This window comes from Anopheles gambiae, chromosome 2 (assembly GCF_943734735.2).
Source record: "Anopheles gambiae chromosome 2, idAnoGambNW_F1_1, whole genome shotgun sequence".
Taxonomy (NCBI): Eukaryota; Metazoa; Arthropoda; class Insecta; order Diptera; family Culicidae; genus Anopheles; species Anopheles gambiae.
In genome coordinates, this window is record NC_064601.1 from 48,406,102 (window position 1) to 48,430,835 (window position 24,734).

The window sequence follows — 24,734 nt, forward strand, 5'->3', positions numbered from 1 at the left end:
ATGATGATGATTTTACAACAATTATTGACTATTTGGGAATGTTGTGGTTCAGAAGATTGCATTGGAACTACAATCAGTTTTAGCTAATTACCATACTTTATTACAACACAAAACATTTCTCAAAACAGTCTTTCTCACAATGTGATGTGACTCGTGTTCATGCTTTTCGGATTCGAAGTGCACTCGGGTGTTCATTTTAATGTTTCCCCCCTACTATTTCCTAACAGCACAATTTGTTGGTATGTACCATCTGTATGTGGTTGTAATTGTAAATGTTGTAACTCGAGCGAGTTCTGGGATGGGATTGAATAAATTATTCTAGATAAGAAATAGTAGCGCGCGGGATGGCTCGTTTCATTCATCGATGTATCCATCTCACTATTTTGAACAGATCGCTTTGTTTCAACTGAAATCGTAATGCAGATTGAGTTTTCTTATACAGCTTATTTTGAGGCAGAAAGCCTATAATAACACACGTACGGTACGAGGGAAACAATTAGGATAACACTTAGTCACACTAGGATGGATCGAGTTTTGTTAAACAAGCAAGACATAGAACACATACGTACGTTAAGGGACCAACCAGGCAAGTAGCGCAATGGCACAATCGTCTCTTCTCGTAAAGTTATAGTTCACCAGCCCAGAACAAATTGTTAGTGTACCAGCTTGGCGTTGTTAGCGTAGGCAGTAGGACAATCCACCCGACCAGCCCGAGCACATAAAATCCAATGAACAGATACTTTTTACGTTGCGGTTGCGATTGCACCTCCTGGACGTCGGGAAATCCCATATGGTTGCAGAAGGCATGCACAACGAACGGTGCGACAAAATGTCCCGACCGCACGAATAGATGTGCCGAGTAGATGCCAAAGATGGTGGTGTAGAAAAATTGGAAGAACGATATTATCAGCACCTCCCGCAGTGGGCGCCCGTTCTGCAGGCGCTCCTTAATATGGTGCAGATGCGCCAGCCCGAACAGAAGCGGTGTGATCAGCATTGCGATTGATGGTCGAAACGTTTGCAGCAGCAGGGGCAACATACAGGCACGAAAGGTGAATTCCTCCGACAGTGGCGCCACGAGGTGGTTCCGCAGCCACACCAGATTGCGCACCGCATTCATCCAGTACATCGGCTCGGAGTAGATGCGCCAGATGCCGTTCGATAGCTGTACGCTGAGCGGACCGAGAAACAGAACCATCGTGAGGAGCAGGGGAACGAACGTGGCGGTAAACAGCCCTTCCTTCCGGAAGCCCATTATCTGCCACATCGTGTACCGCTGGAACACATCCTTGCTGGTAAGGGTTAGCACGAAAAATGGAGCTACGAGCATTACCACAAACACGCTAAAAAACCGTCGCTTTATGGTTGAAGGATGATCGCTAAAATGGGACGGATATTAACACAGGCGTTGGTTACCGTTGGTCGGATAGGGATGAAGCGTAGACCTCGGGGTTGGGGATGTTGATGTATTGCCAGCAGTGGGAAGCATCTTACCGGTCGTGTTTGGAGTTCCATACGTACAAGCTAGCGACATAAATTACGGATATCACAAAACAGGCCCCAACCGACACGAAGGGCGATAGGTAAACGGTCACTGTGCCCGTGGCCTCCGGATGCTGTTCCGTGGTTATCTCGTTTGCCATACCGGCAGACCAAATCCTCACGAACAGATCCCAGCGCTGCAAAATCGGTACCAGCTGTTCCACTTTGGCATTCGTTTGGCAAGCTGGTGATGCGGTATGGCAGGTACCGCCAGGGAGTTCGAACGCAGGACCGAGGGGGAAGCAAATGAGCAAAAAATAACCGCAACGTTTGAATAATGCTCTCCACCGATCGCTTGGTGCGGAGAAAAAGTTATGCACATCCGTAAATAGTGCACCAAAGACAACAAACATCAATAATAACAACACCTCCCCCCGAGCAGCTGAACAGCTGTCATTGTGCTGCTGTTTTGAGCTGCCCGTTCGCTTGAAGGGTTAATTCAGCAGCTCAGCAACTGCTTGTGAAAACAATAACAAATCAATGCAAATTTGCTCCAAGTTCATGGCGATAATTTAGTGAGCGAGAAATTGCTTTCATTCACATTTTTGGCATAAAACAGTACAAAAACGAATCCATTTGAGTGTAGTAATGCAATTATGCTACGAAACAGCACAAATGCGCTGAATGTCAAGGAATTGACAGCAGCGCTGCGTTCGAGCGAGCCGTCAACAAACTCCCCCCCCCCCACCCTGCAAGAACATTTCCGTTCACTTTTGTTGTGAAAATTTTCGTGTTCGTAGAAAGTTTACCGTAGGTGGAAAATATGGTGCGTAAAGTGTCGCTAAGTTAATGAAGTAAAAAGTGGAACGATCGGCAATGTGATTCGATTTTGGGAAGAAGGGACAGGACTTTGCGTTGTGCTGTGCATACACGGTGGCATAAATCTGTTCCATAGCATCGCAAAGGGAGGCAGGGAGCTGCTCCAACATTGGTCTGCACTCTGATCGATTGTGGGAAATCCCACTTTGTCGTCAGGAAAAATGGCCTACACGAACAACGTTGGAGATATAGTGCACCTGAACGTTGGCGGTACAAGATTTTCCACTTCGAGACAAACGCTAACTTGGGTTCCGGACACCTTCTTCACCTCCCTGTTGAATGGGCGCATATCTAGGTGAGTGTTGAGCGGCCACGCAAACAAGCTGCACGAGACGAGACATAAAAAAAACATGTCCCTTATGCTACTCCATGCAGTTTGCGAGATGAAACGGACGCTATTTTCATCGATCGGGATCCGAAGCTATTTAGCTTGGTACTGAACTACCTGCGAACGAAGGAAATCGATATCAAGTCGGTCGACATTCGGGTGCTTCGCCATGAGGCCGAGTTTTACAATATTGCCCCCCTGATCAAACGGCTGATGCTGTGCGAAGAGATGGATCAGTCTAGTTGCGGTGATGTTCTGTTCTATGGCTATCTTCCCGCTCCAAGTAAGTTGTTCGGGCGGTTTTGATTTGAAGTTTGATCCATTAAAATGGCATTATTTTTGACTTGCAGATATTCCCATTCAAGAAATTTCCAACGGCTCATCCGGCTCGTCCGGTAGCTCGATCAGTGCGGGAACAGCCACCACAGGCTCGTACACGTCGGCCACAAGCTCTTCAACGCAGCAGGGCAAATCGGATTCGATGCCGGGTCCGTCGAGCAGTCAGCAGAGACATCAGCAACCAAATTCAAATGCAACAGCTCCGCCATCCTACAACCCCACAGGGTCGGCCGCCGGTCCCGGCAGCATTTGTCAATCCAATCCGCGCCCCGGATCGATGGTTCGGGTTCCGGAACTATCCCAAGGCGCACCGGGTCCCTCCACCAGCGGCAGTGGCGGAAATGGCGGCGTAGGAGCAGCAGGCACATCTGGCAGTAGCGGAGGAGGCGGGAATGGTGGAGCCGGTAGTGGGGGCAGTGGCTCTTCGCGGCATGCCGGTCACTCGCGCAATTCGTCCTGGGATTTGCGCGTTTCCTACAGCGGCAATGGCAACCGCAACTCCCAGTGGATGCCAGGCCATTCGCGCACGGCCTCGCTTGATATGATGCGCCATTCGCGCAACTCATCCGTCGACCTGAACAAATACATACGGAACGAGGTGGGCCTGCTCTTTGGCCCCGGCACTACGGGCGCGGGCTGGGCCGATCCGATGCGGGTGCAGATCATCAAGGCGCACCACAACTGGATCTCCGTAGCGTACGCACACTTCGTGACGTGCTATCGGTTGAAGGATTATTCCGGCTGGCAGCAGATCTTCGTGTCGCCGTACATCGAAACTACGATCGAGCGGATCGCAATCAACGCGAAGATGAATCTGGCCACTTCTGCGGGCGAACAGTCACACAGCAAGATGGTAGCAATCTCGTACGGCAGCCAAATTCGGCTGTGGGGAATCTCGGAGGACGGCAGCAAGGCCGAGGTGGGCACGTTTAATTTGCATGTGCGCGTGGAGTATTTGTTCTTCATTGGCAGTCAGCTGGTTGCGTTGTCGTCGTCCGGCAAGATCGGCGTTTGGCATGCGATGACGCAGCACTGGCAGATACAGGATCTCGTTCCGATACTTTCGTTCGATACGGCCGGTTCCTTTTTACTGCTGGGCTGCAACAACGGTTCGATCTACTACATCGGTAAGCATCTGTCGGGAATGAAGCAAATTGGGGAAGCTGCTGCTAGTGCAAGACTAATGTGTCGCTTTTATAATGTTTTAAGATATGCAAAAATTCCCACTGCGTATGAAGGACAACGATCTACTGGTGACAGAGCTGTACAAGGACCCTTCGAACGATCACATCACCGCCATCTCGGTGTATCTAACTCCGAAAACAACAAGTAAGTGCTGGAAGTACCAAAGCTGTTGTTTCCCCCTTTGTGTAGACAGTTGTCTTCGTCCAACGCACGCCGTAACGCAGATTAGTTTGCCGCTAACCACATTCGTGTTCTGTTTGTAGCGCTATTGGCTTACCTCTCCCCCTTACCACGTTAGACCACCTTTTACCCTCTGTCGCCCACATTTTCATCGGAAACTGTACGCAAGTTTTGCACGTTTACTCACAATTATATATTAAACACCACCACCACCACCATCACAGCCGCTGCGTTTCCGCGTCGTGGCACCAGGAAATCACGTTTACACAAACATACAAACGCTCACACTTTCCACCGATTGCGTTGATTTTGCCGGAAATTAACATGCTTGTTAGTGTTGTTTTCCGACCTCACGCTCCATTTAAACGGTTTATACATTATTTTCTCTCTCTTGCATTGCTTGAACTTTCATCATCTCTTTTCGAATCGGAATTGGCTTAGTTTGTGTGTTTTTGTTATACGATTTTTGTTCCTGAATTTAAACGCAAGATGAAAAAGCAGCATCGAGAACCGTTAAAGACTAAACTAAAAAAGGAAAACATATATATGTGTGTGTGTGTGAGTTCGAGTCGCGGGAAAAACGAATTAGCTCCTGTATCACACATGAACAAATACTTTGCAAATGCGATACCGTTTCCGTTACGTACACTTATTCTCTTTCTCTCTTTTATTTCCCTTCCTATCGCCGTGCGTGTGCAATCGGTATTTGGCAATTGCATTGTGATTGCATTAACTTATGGTTTCGGCTCGCGTTAGCCGCGGATCGGGTGAAGGAAGGTAAACTGTCCCTGTTTGAAGCAGCGAAAGATAGAACTTCAGCAACAGCTGGAAGGAGCTGGCCAACATTTCGCTTTTTGTTGTTGTGGACGTTCTTTTTTCTTTCGTTTCTGGGCCACCGTGGCTGGCGCCAGACATAATTGTTTCGTTTTGCTATTTTTCCTATTTTCGTTGCCCTTCTTGATCTGTCGTGTTTCACCTTATTGTTTCGCATTCGCCAACCGATTGATCAACATATCATACCCATAATACGTGTACCCATACCCATCCACCATGGCGCATGTGAATGATTTGTTTTGCGTGTTTTTTCGTACCGTGTTCGTGTTGCGTTACACTTTTTCGGTTGTTTTGTGTTGTTAAACGTTGGTTGTACTCTCATTGAGTGAACGTGGTTTTAGTATCTTCCGGGGTGAAACGCTGGTGGTGGTACTAACTTTTGTTTGTACTATGTCGTTTAACATGTCGTCGTAATGCACATTATTTCATTTGGTCCATCGTCTATGTATGTTTGCAACGTGTGCGTTTTTAGTTCCATTTTGGCGGATCCTTTTGCTTGTCGTTTTTCCTAATGCCTAAAGTTATATTCAACGCTAATGTATTGTTTGTGTATTCCTGTGTTGATTCGATAGGCCTTTCGGGGAACTGGATCGAAATTGCGTACGGTACGCGATCCGGCTCGGTGCGTGTCATTGTTCAGCATCCCGAAACGGTCGGGCACGGGCCTCAGCTATTTCAAACATTCACCGTACACCAAAGCCCGGTGACGAAGGTGACTCTGTCGGAGAAGTTTTTAATTTCGGTATGCAGCGAGTACAATCACGTGCGTACCTGGCAGGTGCCCCGGTTTCGAGGCATGATCTCCACTCAACCCGGCTCGACACCAGAAGCATCGTTTAAGGTAAAATCGATCTGATTCCGAACGACAAATTGGTTTATTTTACTTTTTACTTTTATCTTCTTGTAATACACCCATCAACTCTGTTATTGTAGATCGTTTCACTGGAAGCCGTTGATTCGACGTTTAGCTATTCGGCCGGGAACGATTTCGGCCCGTTCGGCGAACAGGACGACGAACAGATATTCGTGCAAAAGGTCGTCCCCGACACGGACCAACTGTACGTACGGCTGGCCTCGAATGGTGATCGCGTTTGTTTGATCAGATCCGTGGACGGTACCACAATAACATCGTTCTGCGTGCATGAATGCGAGGGATCGCGGATGGGTTCGAGACCGCGCCGGTTCATCCTATCCGGCCACTGTAACGGTGCAATACAGATGTGGGATCTCACGACTGCGCTGGAAATTTCGAAAAAGAAGGATCAACCCAAGCGCACCATCGGTGGACCGACGGCCGACGAGCTGATCCGAGAGTTGGACCAGTGCGACCTAAGCAATAGCCACTGCTCGACGCCCTGCATGTCACCCTGCCCGTCAGCATTTTCGGGCAGCATGATGGAGGCGAACACTGTCGGACGACTGAAACCGTTCAATGTGGCTTTCTTGAATCAGTCAGCTGCAGCGGCAGCCGCAGCCATGGGACTCGGTGGACCACAGGCTGTGCCGGCGCAGGGTCCGGGAGCGATGGGAGCGGCTGGTGCTGGAGCGGCTGCTGGTGCGGCTGCTGCTCCGCAACAACCGGCATTGGCTGCTCAGCAACCTAATCAACCAAACTGATCTCTATTCCGCCGGCGGAGGGACATTTGAGAGTGGTTCCTGTGTTGTTATCTCGAGGTGGAATTTTAGCCGAGGGATGGAAGGTGGCGAATGGTAAAGCCTCACCCCGTCCTTCCAGCCCAAACGCAGTGTTTAAGCTATGCAAGAAATCCTTATAGCTAATAGATAATTTTCTCCCATTCTCAGATCTACAAAACTCTCACGCGATAAACGTTGTGCGTTCAAGTTCATGTTCTATGAGTCAGTGGAAGGATTTTTTTTCTCAGCACACGCTCTTGCCCAACTGGGGCACTAGCATGCTTTCCGTTGCAAATCTATTGTTTATTGTGCTGTTTAACGCATAATGTCAAATATCGCCTGTTTAGAGGTTCGATTACAACTATGTTTAAACTAATGAAGCGAGTTAGGCCGAGCAGGTGAACGGATATATTTTTGTATAATAAATTTTACTGCAATATAACTGAACATTCCACCATGGTTCGCTGGCCGTTGTTGCCGTAGCAATCATTTGTAAAGTAAACGGAATAAGTTACAGGTAGCAGAATCATGCGGTAAGTGTTGGGCGACCTGTACTGCCGTTAAACCTTCACTGTCGGGAACATTACACAAATCTTGGCGATACTTTAAAAGCAATCGAACTATTGGACAATTGTCTGCCTCCACCGCGTAGTGTAAGGGTAAACGGCCACGTGCATCGGTGTGTGATTGGGGAACTTGCAAGGTTTGAAGCAGAAATTCAATTTCGGCCCGGGCAAAGAAGCTATTTTTAATTACCCGGTGATGTAGCACGGTTTGGCCATTATTGTCCGCAGCACATGGATCGAACTGATACCGCTCGATTAGCCAACGGTACAGTTCCGACCTTACCGGCATGTAGAAACTAATCGTTCGGCCCCGTTCATCGCGCGTGTTAACATCATATCCGTACACGTCGAGAAGTTGTTCGATGATTTCCCTCTCAGCGCTTCCCATAATGGCGAAGTGCAGCGTTGTAAGCCCATGCCGAAGCGATTTCGCGTAGATATCGGCACCAGACTCGAGCAATATTTCTCGGCACCGTTTGTTTCCGCTCTGATATGCCAGATGCAGCGGAGTTTCTCCGCATCGCAGTTCGCACGATGCGTCCGTTCGAATGTCGACGTTATCGTATTGGGCTAGCAGAAACCGGAAAGTATCCTCATCCGGTTCGTCCACGTAGCGTATGTAGCAATGGAGCAGTAATTCACCACTCTCGTAACGATTATAATCGATGCTTAATCGTGCTAACCTTTCCCGATCGCATGCTATCAGCGCAAGGAAATCTTCGGTATCAATTTCGCTATCGTCCACTGCGCTTACGTTTGAAGATTGTTGCATCCAGGAAGGATTCACCGTCGCATTATGTTTGCGCAGATAAAGAACAATCGGCTGATGGCCCTGAACCATCGCTTGCCGCATTGCCGTAAAGCCGTGCTCATCGCGATCATCGATCCGGGCGAGGAAACCGTGCGTCTCGCAAAGGTACTGTACCAGTTCCAGATTGCCGCTGGATGCTGCTTGAATGAATATGTTGCTACCATCGTACTCTTGCTGTGCATCGAGACATTTTTCTTCGATCATCTGTCGTACCATGGCAAATTCTCCGTCCCTGCACAAGCTATGCAGCCGTTTGTAGTCGTTGAACTGTGGGTTCTGCTCATACTGTTGGCGCAGTTCGTTAAATTCATCCGTCGCATCAAAGTGAAGTCGTTCCACAAGAAACCTGGCCAGTTCGAAACGCTCATCTTCGACGGCATTGTCCAGCGCGCTATTGTCGAAAATGTACCGATACGGATCCGTACCGCTCAGCCCTTGCTGCTCGGCAAACGTTAGCAGACGAAAGAGCAGATCAACATCGAATTCTTCGTACACCGATAAGGTGTACACGTTTTGCTGGGTTATTCGGTAATCGGGACGATTTTCCAATATCCACACGATCAACGTTGTGCAATTTTCGGCAATACAGTCACAAATCAATTCCTCCAATTCAGAGACGGGCATGGTGTGCAGCTTTGTTTGACCGGTGGACAGCTTGGCGCCTTTTGCCAGCAACCGATCTACGAGCGGCCAATCCTTACGCTCTATCGCCGCCAGGATCGGTGTCCAATGGTTCAGCTGGCCAACACATTGTTGCTCCAGGGATACTTCCGCCGACAGCAATAGGTCGGCTATCTCTTTCGAACCGTGTACCACGTGCAGCAGGTTACGCTGCAGGCAATCGGTAACGGAACGCAGCTCCTCCACACTGCTTTGACGTACCGGGTCCAGATCATGGTGCAGCACGGCAATTCCGACCGTGCTGTGTCGGAATAGTAAAAGATCGATTATATCGTGCCCGACGCGCTGGAAATGTGCTAACTTTATCAGTTCGGGATGTTTAACAAGATGTTGCACTGCCTGCAGTGTTTGAAGCGTACGATGCTTTATACGACTGTGCGAGGAAAAGTGTTTCGTATGGTCAGTGGAAGGCAGAAACACGCGCTCGTAACAGTACTCCTCTAGTTGCTGCAATTCGTTGCTTCCGGCTGGAGCGATATGGTTCCATACGTAATGCTCCATTGCATCAATCCACCAGCAGCACAGCTTCCCGTTCACCATATCATCCGCACGATCGGTAATGTATTCCGCTAGGACTGTGCATGTAAAAATGGTACCAAAACAGGGCAAACCATCCAGGGGACCGTTATTAGCGGTAATGTTTTGTAGAGCCAGTTTTGCGTTTACCTTGGAATCTTTCGGTAGCATCCGAGATAACCACTTCTGCCATTGCTCGTCGTCATTCAGCTTGGGCATGGTATACTTCATGGCTGCATGCTTACAATTTGCTGCAAATCGTGTCCACAGCACATCGTCACCTGCAATCCATACGGTTACCCGACGTTGAATGGTGCTATCGTTTAGAGCATTGAAAAATTGAACGAACGTTTCCGCCAAACGGTCTGACCCATCGTCCGCTATTGCGTGGTCCACAAGCAGAATCAGAGGTACTGTATCCACCACGTGTCGTGTATGTTCGCTTTGTCGCGCATCGATTAATTGACATAATTTATCAAACCAGGACAATGATGGTTGCAGTAATACTTCCATCATATCGATTGCTTGCAAAAGTATGATGCTTTGAAACGGGTTCGTGCGTTTTGCGCTTGCAGCTAGATGCTCCAGATAGGTGGTGCTACCATCGGAACTATTTGACACCAGAACATTCAACCAACCCGGTGCTGGTGGTACTGCATCATACTCGTCCCAGCAGCTCACCGTAAAGTGGGTTGCAACGGGTGTCGGTGGTCCTCGGCTCCGCAACCAAAACACCATTCCGTAATCGGTCACGTATGCTACCTCGTGCACTGTTGCGTGGTCGGGAAAGTTGGTCTCGAACGGAACAGTTTCACTCACCAGGAACCAAGTACTGTGCGTAACATCCTTCAGCTGATCCACGCAGCATTTTTTCACATACAGCCTAATAGCTTCCAAATTCGCCTGCCGTACCAGGAAAAGCCCCAAAGGAGGTGGCCCCCCTCGTCCCTCGTTGGCGTTAAGCAGGGCAGTTAAATCTTGCAGTTTGATACCATTCATGGATCTCGCATCGTATGGGAAGTGTGCCGGCGTGTGTGGTGAATCTGCTTGCGGTACCATCGTACCGGATTTGGACAGAACTTGCTGCAACACCTGCCGGATCGTATGACCAGAACACGATCCAACGTCAAGCACGTTTCTGTTTCTTGCATCAGATAGTTCCCGTGAGGCACTTATGGTGCAAAGATCGCTTGTTGTAATGGACGATATGTCGAACGAATGTAGATCGCTATTTCGCAACAGGATCATAGGCGAAGCTACACTCTGCAGCGTTGGCCAATCGTTGGCAATGTGGAGGTAATATTGGACGGAGCACTGTGAAGATGGCACGTTTGAAAAATGCACCATCCGATCGATCGTCTCTTTTCGTGCATCTTCTGGCACCGCTTCAAATTGAGCTTTGGTCAGATGGTGCTCCAAAATTGCGAGTTCAAGAATTCCATTGTTTTCAGTTCGTGTAAGTGCCACCATGTAGTTGCATAAGTCCGGATGAACATTTTTCCCGTGTATGAGATTAACAGTTGCTGCTGACGTTGCTGCATGCCTGCAAAGACACCAATTGGGGGTTAAAATAATGATTCATGTTATTTGCGGTGGCAATCAGCGCCACAACGGCTTACCGCAAGAGTATCCATACGGAAAATCTATCGAATGCGTTTCGCAATTCTCGCAATTCCGACGCTCGGCTCATGTTTTTTCAGGGACTAGCAGGTTGAGAGGTTTTAGTCATACGACGTTTTAGTCTTGTGTCTTCGTTGCTTTTTGAAGCACTCGTACCCAATCGAAGTACGATGGGGGGGTTTTGTGCGGTTTTAGATAAACACTGCTGACAGAATGCAAGTCACAGTAAGTAGGCGCATGACGTCATCCACATACACTGAAGAGCAAATGTGCATCATGTTATAGGCTATGGCGCTTTTTTCGTCTTTTAAAAAGCCTTGAAAATTGCTTAAATGATAAGGATACTCCTTGAGTAAACAATTAACATGTAGCAATGAACTGATAACGATTAATGATACCTGCAACTACTTTGGCAACGCGAACTCAGCATTAATTTCAGTTTTGAGAATATATTTTTACCTTTGGTGGAATTTTTGCTCCCATGCACTTTTTTGTCATGCACACACACACACATATACACAACATTTAACGGTTGGATAGTTCAGTAGTTTTGTAATTTTCTAACCTTTACTTTTGATTACGTTCGTTTAGGAGTACCTTTTATTGGATGATCACATTATGTACAAAACAATCAGCATGTAGAGATATCAAATAACATAGAAAATTGATAAATAAACACGTGTCTGTGGGGGTTCAGTAAGCGACCGTGCAATAGATGTGCACGGCTTACGTCGAGAAAACGAATATGTTCCGGGAGGGGGGGGGGGAGTCCCCGGGCAACGGTCGGTAGATTTTGAGTTTAAGTTTGTAGTTTTTTTCTCTCTCTCTGTTTAATTCGGTGTATTACTGTCGGCGAGAATAATGGTCGGCATCATGATCAGGAACGTGGTGGTCGTTACGATCAGCCCAATAGTGGAGTTCAAATTGAACAAGTGTCCGTAATGAAAGCGACAGTACCATCCGTACAGTATGACCGCAGTAACTGCTAGCGTGCCAATGTAGATGAAGTAAGTTCCATACCGCGTGCCGGATCGATTGTTGCCCATATCCGTGTTACGGCGTCCATCGGCTATCCCATCGGGGTCGGTTCCATCGCCATGTTCCATCCCACTGATTGGGCCGTGCTCGTGGTTGTGGTTCTCCCCGATCGTACCCTCCGTGGTGGGCCGCTCGGTACTGGCACCATTGAGGGCCGACTTTTGGTTGTGTATCAAGCAATGGACAACACAATTATCAAACAGACCACATGCGGCCAGCGTCTTACTATCGGGTTGCAACACGTGCCCGTTGAATACTAATCGAACGAGTTTATGGGCAGCCAGCTCGAGGGTAAAATTGCGTCGCTTAAACTCACCGACACCCTCGTTCAGATTTCCTTCCACAAGCTTCGAATCGTCATTCAGATATTTCAGCTTGATTCGAATAGGTTTGGTCGGTAAAGGCGGCTCCGCTAAACTGCTGCCCGATGAGCTTGGCTTATCAGTGCTGCTGTCAACGGGGCTGGAGGATTTTACCTTCTCGTGCGAGTCATTGCTGCTGACGGTGGCGTTAGTCCGCTGTCTTAATCCGGTCGCTTCAACCGATGGACCGACCTGCGGGGCTTGCGCGCTAGGTTCGCTTTCTGTGGCGTCCATCTGTCGAATAATTTCCTCCGGTCCGTTGTCGTGAAACGTGTCCACAACGGGGGTACTGACAACGCCCGGGTATCCTTCGGTGTCGCTTAAATCAAGCCCAGTAGCAGACTCGGACGCTTCCGTTAGAATAGACTGCGTGATGTTATCGATCGAGGAGGCTATGCTGTCGTTCTCGAGATCTAGCTCTTCTGTTTCGGTTACATTCGATATATTGGACTGCTGTGAGGAGCTGCGCACTGCAAACAAGATGATCGTGTGCTTTAGAAAAGACAGATAGTTCGACAACACCCGTCCCCTTGCTCTACACTTACGTATGATCGTCGTGACGCTATGTGGCTGAATGCTATTCAAACGTCCTAAATTGTTTTCAATCACGAGTACTGCTGCATTCGGGCGATCTTCCCGGACGTAAGTCGATCGCCACGCGAAATAGATAACGATCAGCACCAGTAGCCTTAGAATCCAGTAGTTGAACAACTCGTCAGTCTCATCCAGAAACGGCAACATCTCCTCGCGATACTTTTTCTGTTGCCAGGGTAACCCGGCACGAATGGTGGTCCAGCAATCGTGCGTTTAACAAGCAATCCGTTCCTGGTGTATCCAAGCCAATGGGCACATGCTGCGAAACAGAAAAAGGGAACAATTTTCACTACAACATGATGCCATCACGGACGGAATGTAAACAACAACAAGTCGCCAACAGATTATTCCTTACATAAGCTGGATCCTATGTGTGTGTCTCTATCCTGTCGAGCGCACCACTTACTCGGGCTAGAGGACCGTCTCCCTGGGAAATTGCACACACGGAACAATGTGTTGGTGGTTTCCTTTTGCTTAAAGCAACTTTCCACTGCAGCTGTGCTGTCCGATTCACAGATGACCTTTAGTTTCCTCGGTACGTTGGACACGCACCGTAGATACGAGCTATGCGACTACTTATTTGATGCACTGACATAAAACCATGGAAAGCAGATTCCGATGACCAGAAAACACTCTGTACTGCCGTGAAAACCAAGTTTTCACAAAATAGGTTTTGCCCCGATGTGTTGTGATGACGAAAATTTTGACGTAGTTTTATTTTCCTTTCTAAATTCCAGTTCTGCCTTCCACTGTTTATGATGTCTACAGGTTGGTAAATGGTCTTGCGTCTCTAGAAACGGAAGTCTCGTTTATTTACAGTTCAAAATATTGATTGGCACTTTATCAAACCAGCAATCATATGTACACAAACTATCATATAAAATCAAGATAAAAACATAAAATTGCAACTTTACGTATAATGAAATTGCCAAATATTTATTTAAAACCATTTTTTGAGTAAAAGGTACCCTTATGTCAGACAAAGGTACTGTCAATCACGGCGAGATGTACGAACCAGGCCTACTGTCGTTGTACCATTTTAAAAATGTTTTTTGTTAATGAATGATCCATTATCGGCTTTTTTCGTACTTCTTTGAGACAAAAATCCATGGATTTTTTTTCGAATGTATTCCTACGATTTTCCATTCTATTTAAAAAAAAATGCGGTGCTTTCAAATGACAAGTGCTTGACAGCTGAATTGTGACAGGCCGAAAACGCGAGGCGTTGACAGCAACAGATTCCCGTGGGAAAGGTTTGCAAGTGCGTAAACACGAAAAGGGCACTGATAGTGAAGAGATTGTGAATAAATTAGGAGCTAAACATTATCCTACCAAAACCACCGCAAATTCGTCCGCATCATGGGAGTACCAGCATTTTTCCGCTGGTTGTCGCGTAAATATCCGTCCGTGATAATCGAATGTGTCGAGCAGAAGGTGAGTGGAATTGCGTTTGGGTGGGGAGTGAGGTGGAAGGCTAATGTGTAAACCGCATTGTTTTCCCCGGAGGATAATTGAACGATAGAGTTATCTGTTCTCCGTTCCATGCGTTTTTCTTTGCAGGCTGTTGACGATCAGGGAAATGTCGTCTACGAAAATCTATCCGATCCGAACCCGAACCGGGTGGAGTTCGACAATCTGTACCTGGACATGAATGGTATTATTCATCCGTGCACCCATCCGGAAGATAAACCGGCCCCGAAGAACGAGGATGAGATGATGATCGCCATCTTCGAGTGCATCGATCGACTGATGAACATCGTCCGGCCGCGCAAGGTACTGTATATGGCGATTGATGGTGTAGCACCGCGCGCCAAAATGAACCAACAGCGATCGCGTCGTTTCCGGGCGTCGAAGGAGACGGCCGAGAAGGCGGCCGAGATGGCCCGTATCCGCGAGGAGCTCGCGGCCAAGGGTGCCATTCTGCCGCCCGAGAAGGAAAAGGGTAGCCACTTCGATTCGAACTGTATTACACCCGGCACCCCGTTCATGGACCGGCTGAGCAGGTGTCTGCAGTACTACGTGCACGACCGAATGAACAACAATCCGGGATGGAAGAATTTGAAGGTGATCCTATCGGACGCTAATGTACCCGGCGAGGGCGAGCACAAGATCATGGACTACATCCGCAAGCAGCGTGTGCAGCCGGACTACGACCCAAACACGCACCACGTGCTGTGTGGTGCTGATGCGGATCTGATCATGTTGGGACTGGCGACACACGAAACGCACTTCACGATCATCCGCGAGGAGTTTTTACCGAACAAGGACCGACCGTGCGATATTTGCCAGCAGATCGGGCACGAGATGAAGTCCTGCACCGGGCTGCAGTCGGAGCGCGAGCTAGCCGACAAGCCACCGCCGATGCCGGGCAAGGAGACGCAGTTCATTTTCGTGCGATTGAACGTGCTGAAGGAGTATTTGCAAAAGGAGCTGGACATGCCGAATTTGCCCTTCCCGTACGATTTCGAGCGTGTGGTGGACGACTGGGTGTTTATGTGTTTCTTCGTCGGCAACGACTTTCTGCCTCATCTGCCCAGCCTGGAGATTCGCGAAAATGCAATCGACCGTCTGGTGACGCTGTACAAAAAGTGTGTGTACAAAACGCGCGGCTACCTGACCGACTCGGGAAGCGTGTTGCTCGACCGGGTCGAGATGATCATGACGGATCTCGGATTCGCGGAGGACGAAATCTTTCGGCAGCGTAAGGTGAGCGAGGATCGCTTCAAGGAGCGCAACAAGCGGATGCGAATGCAGAACGAGCGCCAGCGGCGTCCCAATTTCGAGCAGTACAACAACTCCCAGTTTGCTCCGACTCCGCTTGGCCGAGGCGTGCAGCCGCAAGCCGTTGTGAATGCCCGCAAGGAGGCGGCCCACTTTCGGATGCTTGGACAGGGTGGAAACGATAACGAGCGAGTGGCGGCCGGCAACAACAGCGCCAACGATCCGAGTCCGCGGGGCACCAAGCGGAAAGCGGAAGAACCGCTCGCGGTAACCGTGACGGAAGACGAGGAAAAGGAGACACCGGATGAGGTACGGCTGTGGGAGGACGGTTTCAAGGATCGGTACTACGAGTCGAAGTTTGACGTAATGCCGCAGAACATAAAGTTTCGTCAAACTGTCGCCTGGGAGTACGTGCGAGGACTGTGCTGGGTGCTGCGATACTACTATCAGGGCTGTGCGTCCTGGGAGTGGTACTTCCCGTATCACTATGCACCATTTGCGTCGGACTTTAAGCATCTGGAAAACGTGAACACCCACTTCGATCGTGGCACACCGTTCAAGCCGCTCCAGCAGCTGATGGGTGTGTTCCCGGCAGCCAGTCGCAGCCACGTTCCGCCGGCGTTCGCCGAACTGATGGTTGATCCGCGCAGTCCCATCATAGACTTCTACCCGATCGACTTCCGCATCGATCTAAATGGTAAAAAGTTCGCCTGGCAGGGTGTAGCTCTGCTCCCGTTCGTAGACGAAAAGCGACTGTTCAAGGCGACAGATCCGAAGGTACCGTTGCTGACGGAAGAGGAACGATTGCGGAATGAGAACGGCGATGCGAAGCTGTTCGTTCTACCCGGGTCTGCCGGCTACCGTACGCTGGCCGGTCTTTACGGTGGCGATGACGTGGATTACAACCGAGAGGTCCCAGTCACTGTAGACTATGTGGAGGGTTTTGTTGTTCCCACCAAGGAAAATGTACCACGAGAGGGTATGCTTCCTTCGCCCATCCCCGGCCTGCCGGCTGTGACGGAGAATCAAGTGTTGACGGTGCGCTTCCAGGACCCAAAGTATGCGGACGATTTTGTGTTCCCGGCACGCCGACTGGACAATGCAAAGGAACAACCGAAGGTGTTGGGCGCGAACGAAGGTCCGGTGATTGGGTTCGGCCAGCGCACGGATCGTGCGGGGCTCGGAGCGGCCGGCCATCGGATGCTTGGACACGCGGGAGGTGGCGGAGGCCGCGGCAGAGGATTCCAGGGCAATAACAATAACTTCCAGGGACGAGGAGGCGGTTACGGTGGCAACAATCGTTTTAATGATCGCGGAGGTAAGATTACGATTTTTTGTTTATCCTAGACGGTCATCAGTGATGGAGGGATTTGTTTTAACAAAATTTAACATTTCTGTTCGACACAAACTCTGTAGAAGAATTCGTTTGGAGATTTCCACGCTCGGGCAGATGTAGCGTGCTGTAAACTGCCTGGCAAAAACTCGGATGATTTCGAACAACAGCACCAGAAGAAGAATAGGAACGTTTCATATCTGACGATCAAGTGTAGCAAAATTATAAGTGAGGTTTGCACATGGCCCGGCTAGTCCGTGTTTCCGGACGTATCTGACAAACAGCAACGCTAGCATCAATTAGGAAACGATTGGAAGTCAGAATACAGATAATGATGAATTAGCGATGCCAATGGTAGACAGCGGGATGGTTTAGAAGTCCGTGTTTTCCCCTGCTCCATCGCCTGGTCGGAAAGGCGAAATGAACGATAAGTGTCCTCTCTTGAGAGAATCGCTCATTGTCGGTGAGGCTTTTGTTTCTTCCGGTGGGCGAGACGTTACTCCATTTCCCGGACCCGGGATTGCCACTTTGGCACGTTTTTTACCTCTCCATTCTGCTTCCTCCCTCCGGATGCTCCTACTACAGAATGCTCCGGGCGCGACAAATGCGTGCCTGTGTTGCCCATTTCTTCAACCGGCTCATCCATCTCGGTCCAACGGCAGCAGGGTTGATATGGTTTGGTTAATTAGTTGTGACTGTGGTTTGTGGCAGTACTGGGAGGGTGTTTTTTTGTCTCGTTTGGTTCGTGGACCGGCTTGAATATATTTCACTAATGAGTGTGCATGCATGGACGGAGCGGCTCATTTGGATGGTATTGCGGCTTAATAATGATGGCGTTTTGGTTTGTGGGTTTCTACTACTTTTTTCATTGCGCTGCTGGGGATGGGGTATGCTGCTGTATAGGTAGCTAAGCGTATGCAATCAACGTCAACAATCGCAAACGCACGTACACACGGTTTGCATTGTCGCATACGGCTGGGGTACTTTTGGGACCATTTGGCAAATGATTCACGTTCCACCCGCAGCTATTTGGGTTTAAGTAGCTTCCCTCATGGGCGAAAGATACTTGCCTGTGTTGCTTTATAATCCTGCAACGGAAGGTGTTACTCCCCGAAGAAATGATGCTGTTAAGGAGAAAGATGCAGCTGTTTTGGATGAAAGTATATCCTTTATAATACGAAGCTGCTATTGCATTCTACGCATAAAATTGTCAGAATCCAATGTATAATGCATTTATTGATGATTTACGCGTTATTCTAGGCCACTAGGCAAAGCATTTCTGGTTTGCTACTGGAATGTTAGATCTTGTATTGTGCTGTTATGTTGAAACCATCAACGATATTCAACCAACATCCTTTTCTCTATTTTTTCTCAAAATACACGGGCATCCGTAGTTTTTATTTATTTTTAGGCTTAACAAAACATCAAGACCTATTTTTCAAGTGCAAAGGGTTTGCAAGTGCATGGTAAAGCACGGCCACACAGAAAAGGCTCACAGGCGCAAGGAAAACGAATGATGATTTGTTTCTAATAAGGATATCTTATTGAGCTTCTTTTTTCTCCACCATCCGTGTTAGCGGTGCTGCTGCGTGTGGAAGAAAGACAAACAAAAGGCAAAAGACGTTGCAGATAAAATGGAAAGGAGAAAGATTCCTTGCTTTTGTGTGGTGTGTGGATCCCACAGTACTCGGAATTCCCAGGAATAATGCGTGGTTTTTATATATGCGTGGACACAGCTCATGCATGCTTGGGGTAAATCTCATAACCAAAGCACATGAGGCATGGCTGAATGTTGGAGTGTTTTTGGATGAAATAATCGAAGTGTACGATCAAAAAATAACGCTCCAAGATGCAGGTTGAAAGCATCAATATTTATTAATGGGACCGAATCGGTTCCCTCCCCGGAACTCGTGGAATATTTGTCAACTAACACACCTAACGCAGGGATGTAAAAATATATTTTACAAAATGCAAGATTGCTACCAGCAGTGCTCCATGTTAAAGACGTTCGCCGTGCGTTGATAGCAAAATAGGAAGCAATGTTTACTCCTGGATTTGCTTCAAAGCAAATCTCATAATCAGAAAATAATGGAGGATAATGGTAGGTTTTCCGGGCATTAGTCACAGTGCAACAAACACAATGCCGCTGCATAATGTCGAAACGAGATCGGATCGATAGCACCCGCGTGACTTGTCTGCATTGTGAGGACGCCGTACAACGGATAGAACAATTGGATTACGGCAAGCGTTAGCCAAGAAGAAAGGACCAACATTGATCCGGTATGACAATTGGTTTGAGAATGTGCCCATCCCGGAGAGAATGCTACCGGTGTAAGCTGATCCTATCCCGGGCTTGCGCCACGTATTCTTTCTTTTTAAGTGTGTTAAGCTTTTATCGTGGCCCAAAAAATATATATATTTTCTCTTTTTTTCCTTTCCGTTCCACTTTCTTCGTATAATGTCAGTAATTAAATTTTAACTTTGTTGAGTTAGGAAATAAATAGAGATTGATGAGTCAACTTTCGACAGCAAATGCAGACACGATGTCGGCACACTGCTGGAGGCTTGCTGGACAAAAAGATCGGTTTGAATCACTTCTGTTTTTCACGTGCATTTGTGCTTGGTTTTGTTAACCCAAAACAAATGCAACGGTGCATCACTTTTCCTTTTACCTGGTTTTTGTTGTTGGCAGCTTGGGCCGTTTGAGTAAGACTCGTCCTTCGAGTAAGTGCGATGCTACCGTGTTTTGGGTTGATTTCAGATTCTCTGGATCAAATTACACACTCTCACTGTTCCAAGAAACGAAGATCAACTGCATGGAAGGGCAGTGTAGCGTGTAGCCAGAGTTGAAGAAGAATTTGCCATGTTTGCCGCGGTAAAATATGTGTTTTGTGTTGTGATCTTTGTTGCTCGTAATCCGATAACGATCGCTGCTCGGTGCGAAAATCGAACAGCGTGTTGGACGTTTTGAACAATTTCTATTCATAATATTAATTATTAGGGATGATGAGGCTGTACAGCAAAGAGGTCGGTTACTCTTTGATTGCGATTTGACTTATTTTGTCACCGGAATGCTATTGAAGCGGTAATAAGCACGTACAAATGGATCAATGATCAGTTCGCGATTCTCCGATGTTTGCACATAATATCTCTTTGTAACGAGTGTTTCATATAAACAAATATTCATTTGAAATCATCTCCCCAGGACCACTATTTGTCCTTATATATTAAATATGTCCTGCTTTTGAATATGTCCTTATGAAGCAGCATAGGCTGCATACAACATACAATATTACTATACATTTTACTCCTAAAAAATGAAGAAAAAACTCACATACTCAAACAATCTCAAAGGATTTGGAGTATATTTTGTAAAAGCATAAATCAATGGTTCCAACCAGGTTAATTTATTCTCTTCGATCTTTCTACTATGATCAAATGTGTTCCTCGTTTTTTTTAACCAAAATTCTTCAACTGCTACAAATTTTCAACGTTCACTATCACCTACTATGCGCCTGTTATTCTCATTCACCTTACCTCACGGGCGACAATCGGACAATAAATTGCACATTGATCTCGAGTGCGGCTTATTGCTCTAGGCTGGGCGCATTTAAGCGGCGAAAAGTGTACTCTTCAAACTCCCTTTTCCTGGAGCACGCTTGGTAAATTCGAAACTCCGTTCGTGGTAAAGCTAACCCTCGGCTATCGTCCAATCCGGTATCTATTTGACTGTGCTTTACCTATAGAATTTGCTGACGATTTTCGCTACACTCGTGTCGGTACGGCTGTGCTCGGTGTGTTCGTGTGATACGGCAATTCAAATGAGAAAAAGGAGGCGATGTAAGTCGAGTGATTTCCGGCACCCTGATGATGATCGGTGCAACAACGGTGCAGCATCAGTATTTGCATAGGCACACGGCAGGCTGCAATGAAAACGGTGGGTGCATCATGTCCGATGGTTCATTGCACCACTTTTGTCCTACTAATAATGATGCACAGCTTTCACAGCATTACCTATAAAGGATGTGACGATTGTGGTGTTCATTTTAATAAAAGTAAAATCATTCACATTGAAAATAATATATTTGAACGAACAAACATTGTGTCTTAGGCATTCCCAGCAAATATTATTTAAATATTAGCGTGCTGGTGCGTATTCAATTACATTCGTTTTATTTTCTAACAATAGTCTCATTAATACCCATCTTCTTCTTACGACACGGATAATTGAAAACTGAACAAACGAAATCGAACGCCGGTCGGATGATGGGGCCCCATGCTGCTTCTGCTGCTGCTGTTGGGAAGATATAAAAACGAGGGACGAAGAACATAATAAAGCAAAGGCTTGCCACCATCGCCAAAACCCACAACCGCTCCTGGGAAATGGGTTTGAAATAGGGAAATTCGGAACAAATACAAATTGTCAGCAGTGGCTGTGGTTTGGCCACTTAACTCTCGATGCGCGTGCTATTGTTGGAGCCGTAGTTTTCCAACCGGTCGATTGTCAGGGGCTATCTGGAGGCGCAAAACACGGGCCCTGTCAGGATCTTCTTTTGTCTGCTCGGTGCTCGGTGTGCCCAATCTGTGGTGTGGAAATGTTCGGCACTTGAACATTTTCCACTCCATGCATCCTCGTTGTGTGTGTGTGTGTGTGTGTGTGTGTGTGTGTGTGTGTGTGTGTGTGTGTGTGTGTGTGTGTGTGTGTGTGTGTGTGTGTGTGTGTGTGTGTGTGTATGTGTGAGCTTCGTTTCTAACCAAACGGCATGTCGTGCGATACAAAAGTTTGACGGCAACACTGTTCGATCTGATTCCAGGGAGGAAGTGGCAAGGATTGGAGAGGATGCGATCCGTAGTTGCATATGGAACGGAACAATGGGGAGGGGAGGGGAGTGGCGAGGTGCTCCTTAGTTGGGCGAATTGACCTTTATTCTTTGTTGGTCGAGGTGTGCATAAAGCATATTGGTCGTAATTATGCGACGAGTGCAGTTTGAAGTGGGTGGTTCTAGAGTCGACGAACCGAAGCGTGGTGTGCCTGGTCGCTGCAGCATTATTTTCGTTTATTCAAATCTTCGAACAAGCAGAGCAAGAGTTGCCACTCGAAAATTACGGGATCAGTTCGCATATGTGTGTCCACCGAAGCTCAAGTGAGATGTAATCGTCCCAGGCACACGGAGGTGTACTACTGGTAATCGATGAACGTTGTCAGTGTGGGTTAGGGTTGTTAAAGGGGTGTAGCCGTGAACATGATTTCCGCATTGGTAGAGCCATTTGAATCTAGGAAAACTAGTTGCCATAATTATAAGCTGCGAACGGTTGTATCAAATATTAATAAGCGCTTTATCTCCATTTATTCTACCAGCTACACACAACAACTACTCCGGCGGCTACCAGAGTAATGATGGCAACAGCGGCAGTCCGTACGGCAGTGGTGGCAACCAGCAGCAGCAGTACAACCGTCAGGGAGGAGGTCGTCAGGGGGGAAGTAGTAACGCGTCGGAAGATTCGAGCGTCACAACATCCGCGACATCCGGACCGCCCGCCGGTGCCAACCGGAGCGTGTTCGAGCAGCTTAGCAGCCAGATACAGCAGTACCAGCAGCAGATGATGAACGAAATTTCGCGCAATACTTCCCAATCCTCCCCGAACCAGTTCGCCAATCAGGTCCAGTACGACTATAACAATCACCGTGCAGGCGGCAACAACTGGACCAACAACAACGGTGGCCGCAACGCTAACTATAACAATAACCGGGGCGGCGGCGGTGGTGGTGGCGGTGGGTACAATCGTGGCGGTGGAAACGGAGGAAGACAGTTCCAGCAGGGAAATGGGGGAGGTGGCCAACGCAATAACAATAACAACAACAACCGCTACGGGCAGAACAATTATGGATCGGCGGGAGGCGGCGGTGGTGGCGGAAATAATCGGTTTAACAATCAGCGAAGACAGTACTAATCGCGGGCAAATCGGACGTGTGTCGTTCCCTTCCGAGTTGCATTTTTCTTTTAAATTCAATTACAACGTTCGGGAGACGCACAACCATCCCCGGGTAGTAGTGGTGGGAGTAGTAACAGAAGTAGCTGTGGATAAATGATACGTAGGATGGGCAACCGGAGGCGACCATATAATGCCGCCAAGACAAGGAAGCATCAATCACGATCATTTACTATTGAGACTCCCCCCGAACGTGTGGTACAAATTGGAATATTTCGTATGGATGAAAGCGGTTCACCAGAAAGGGTTTGTACTGTAAAACGAGAAAAACAACCAATTCTCGATTTTCTTTACAAACATGTTTAGGGAATACGTACATTTTTTCTTAGATCAAGAAAAATATTCAAGGATTTATAAATGTAGGCGCAAGCAGCATAGGAACTTAGGAATCACACTACCACAGATGAGGATCGTTACCATACAAACAGTGCATTTGTATGGATCGAAAAGCTCTTTTTCCGTACGTTAAGATATGCGTTAGTTGCAATTTTTACAGGACCTATCCTGTGCTGGTAAGTGGTACCCGCCGCCCCTCACACATCTTGCGTGAGAACTTTGGTAAGAGTTGTCTTAAGCTAGTTAAGAAGTGTGTGAATATGTCAAACATTTGCTGATTAGTTAACACATGTTAACGGAAGGAAAACAGGACCATTTTGTTTGCTCAAATGAATAAAATGGTTGACGCAACTTTTATCATGCAACGCGTTCTGGAAAATGTGTTTTATTTCTCTTCCGAAAGTAGTGTTTGTAACGTTTGCGTTTCAGCGTTCAGTTTGCTTTAAGATACGAGCAGAAATCTACCACAAAATAAAGTAGAAGTGGAAGCGTTATCGATTTGAACTGCTCTGCCTTATAGTAGTACACTTATCTTAACACATAACTAAGCTAAGGGCAAGTGTGCAAGTGCCACTAAATCTGTCCTTGAAACAGGGATAATTTCCATTCCCAAAACATCATTCAGCTGACCCACCAATATTTACCATATTAACGATCTTTCAACGAAATGTTTCAAACCACATTCTCAAGAGCGATTTCTCACGGTCCGTTTCCAACGAAACGGGTGCTCAGTAGGCGGTGTAGTCGAAGTGGTTAAAACAGCAAGGAAGTTTCAACCGATTGCGCGATTCCATGAGAAAATCCACGATCTCTGCCAGTGGAACGATTTCCGATAGCGGCAGCGGGACGACGAATCGACAATCGGATTTTCTCGCGATCTTTTGACACTTATTATTCTGGCCAGTGATGTGAAGTAAAACAGTTCCCAGCCCAAAATGTGCTCCTTCCTGTCCGAACTCACAACGGTGCACTCACTCACTTGCTGTGCGGCTCAAGAACAATCGAGTGGTAAAGGTCATCCTATTGTTTTGCTGAAGAATGTTTTTTTTCTCTTCTTTCTTCAAGAAAGTAATGGCATAACGGCGACTCCTATAGCTGAAGGCGCGCCCCGCGCACGAATATGCTGCATTATGCGCTGCGGGTGCACCATCCGGGTGTCGCTTCGGTGCGCCCAACGACATAAAGGTAAGGAATTTTCTTTTCCGCTTGTAAATGGCCCTCTTTCTGCTCTGCATTGATTAGGGTAGGGGAATTAGCGAAAGCAACAACAATCGTTACGCTGTGCAATGTTTCTTATCGGTCA

General features: G+C 47.6%; 5 protein-coding genes across 8 annotated transcripts; 2 read left to right on the forward strand and 3 right to left on the reverse strand.

The window, feature by feature from the left end:
* Positions 1 to 77: 77 nt before the first annotated feature.
* Positions 78 to 1,948, reverse strand: LOC1270883 (CAAX prenyl protease 2). The gene is made up of 2 exons (XM_309636.6): positions 1,495 to 1,948; positions 78 to 1,379 (listed from the first exon to the last, which is right to left on the reverse strand). Exons 1-2 carry the CDS (start codon positions 1,893 to 1,895, stop codon positions 626 to 628), a joined length of 1,155 nt encoding a protein of 384 aa, XP_309636.6. The 5' UTR covers positions 1,896 to 1,948; the 3' UTR covers positions 78 to 625.
* Positions 1,946 to 7,309, forward strand: LOC1270884 (SH3KBP1-binding protein 1). 2 transcript variants are annotated; one of them, XM_061644481.1, is made up of 7 exons: positions 1,984 to 2,656; positions 2,737 to 2,972; positions 3,040 to 4,155; positions 4,238 to 4,357; positions 5,150 to 5,170; positions 5,800 to 6,068; positions 6,161 to 7,309. In XM_061644481.1, exons 1-7 carry the CDS (start codon positions 2,523 to 2,525, stop codon positions 6,842 to 6,844), a joined length of 2,580 nt encoding a protein of 859 aa, XP_061500465.1. In that variant the 5' UTR covers positions 1,984 to 2,522; the 3' UTR covers positions 6,845 to 7,309. The 2 variants fall into 2 exon arrangements, with proteins under 2 accessions (XP_309637.5, XP_061500465.1); XM_309637.6 differs by lacking the exon at positions 5,150 to 5,170 and having other exon boundaries at positions 1,946 to 2,656.
* Positions 7,145 to 11,626, reverse strand: LOC1270885 (uncharacterized). Its single transcript, XM_309639.4, has 2 exons — positions 11,056 to 11,626; positions 7,145 to 10,979 (listed from the first exon to the last, which is right to left on the reverse strand). The coding sequence occupies exons 1-2, from the start codon at positions 11,124 to 11,126 to the stop codon at positions 7,349 to 7,351; spliced, it is 3,702 nt and encodes a 1,233-aa protein (XP_309639.4). The 5' UTR covers positions 11,127 to 11,626; the 3' UTR covers positions 7,145 to 7,348.
* Position 11,627: 1 nt separating this feature from the next.
* On the reverse strand, positions 11,628 to 14,019 carry LOC1270886 (transmembrane and ubiquitin-like domain-containing protein 2). 3 transcript variants are annotated; one of them, XM_003436660.2, is made up of 3 exons: positions 13,406 to 14,019; positions 13,002 to 13,309; positions 11,628 to 12,926 (listed from the first exon to the last, which is right to left on the reverse strand). In XM_003436660.2, the coding sequence occupies exons 2-3, from the start codon at positions 13,195 to 13,197 to the stop codon at positions 11,887 to 11,889; spliced, it is 1,236 nt and encodes a 411-aa protein (XP_003436708.2). In that variant the 5' UTR covers positions 13,198 to 13,309; positions 13,406 to 14,019; the 3' UTR covers positions 11,628 to 11,886. The 3 variants fall into 3 exon arrangements, with proteins under 3 accessions (XP_003436708.2, XP_309640.6, XP_061500474.1); XM_309640.6 differs by having other exon boundaries at positions 13,457 to 13,848; XM_061644490.1 differs by having other exon boundaries at positions 11,628 to 13,309; positions 13,406 to 13,860.
* Positions 14,020 to 14,256: 237 nt separating this feature from the next.
* Positions 14,257 to 23,796, forward strand: LOC1270887 (5'-3' exoribonuclease 2 homolog). The gene is made up of 3 exons (XM_061644480.1): positions 14,257 to 14,484; positions 14,611 to 17,089; positions 22,464 to 23,796. The coding sequence occupies exons 1-3, from the start codon at positions 14,410 to 14,412 to the stop codon at positions 23,054 to 23,056; spliced, it is 3,147 nt and encodes a 1,048-aa protein (XP_061500464.1). The 5' UTR covers positions 14,257 to 14,409; the 3' UTR covers positions 23,057 to 23,796.
* Positions 23,797 to 24,734: the final 938 nt, after the last annotated feature.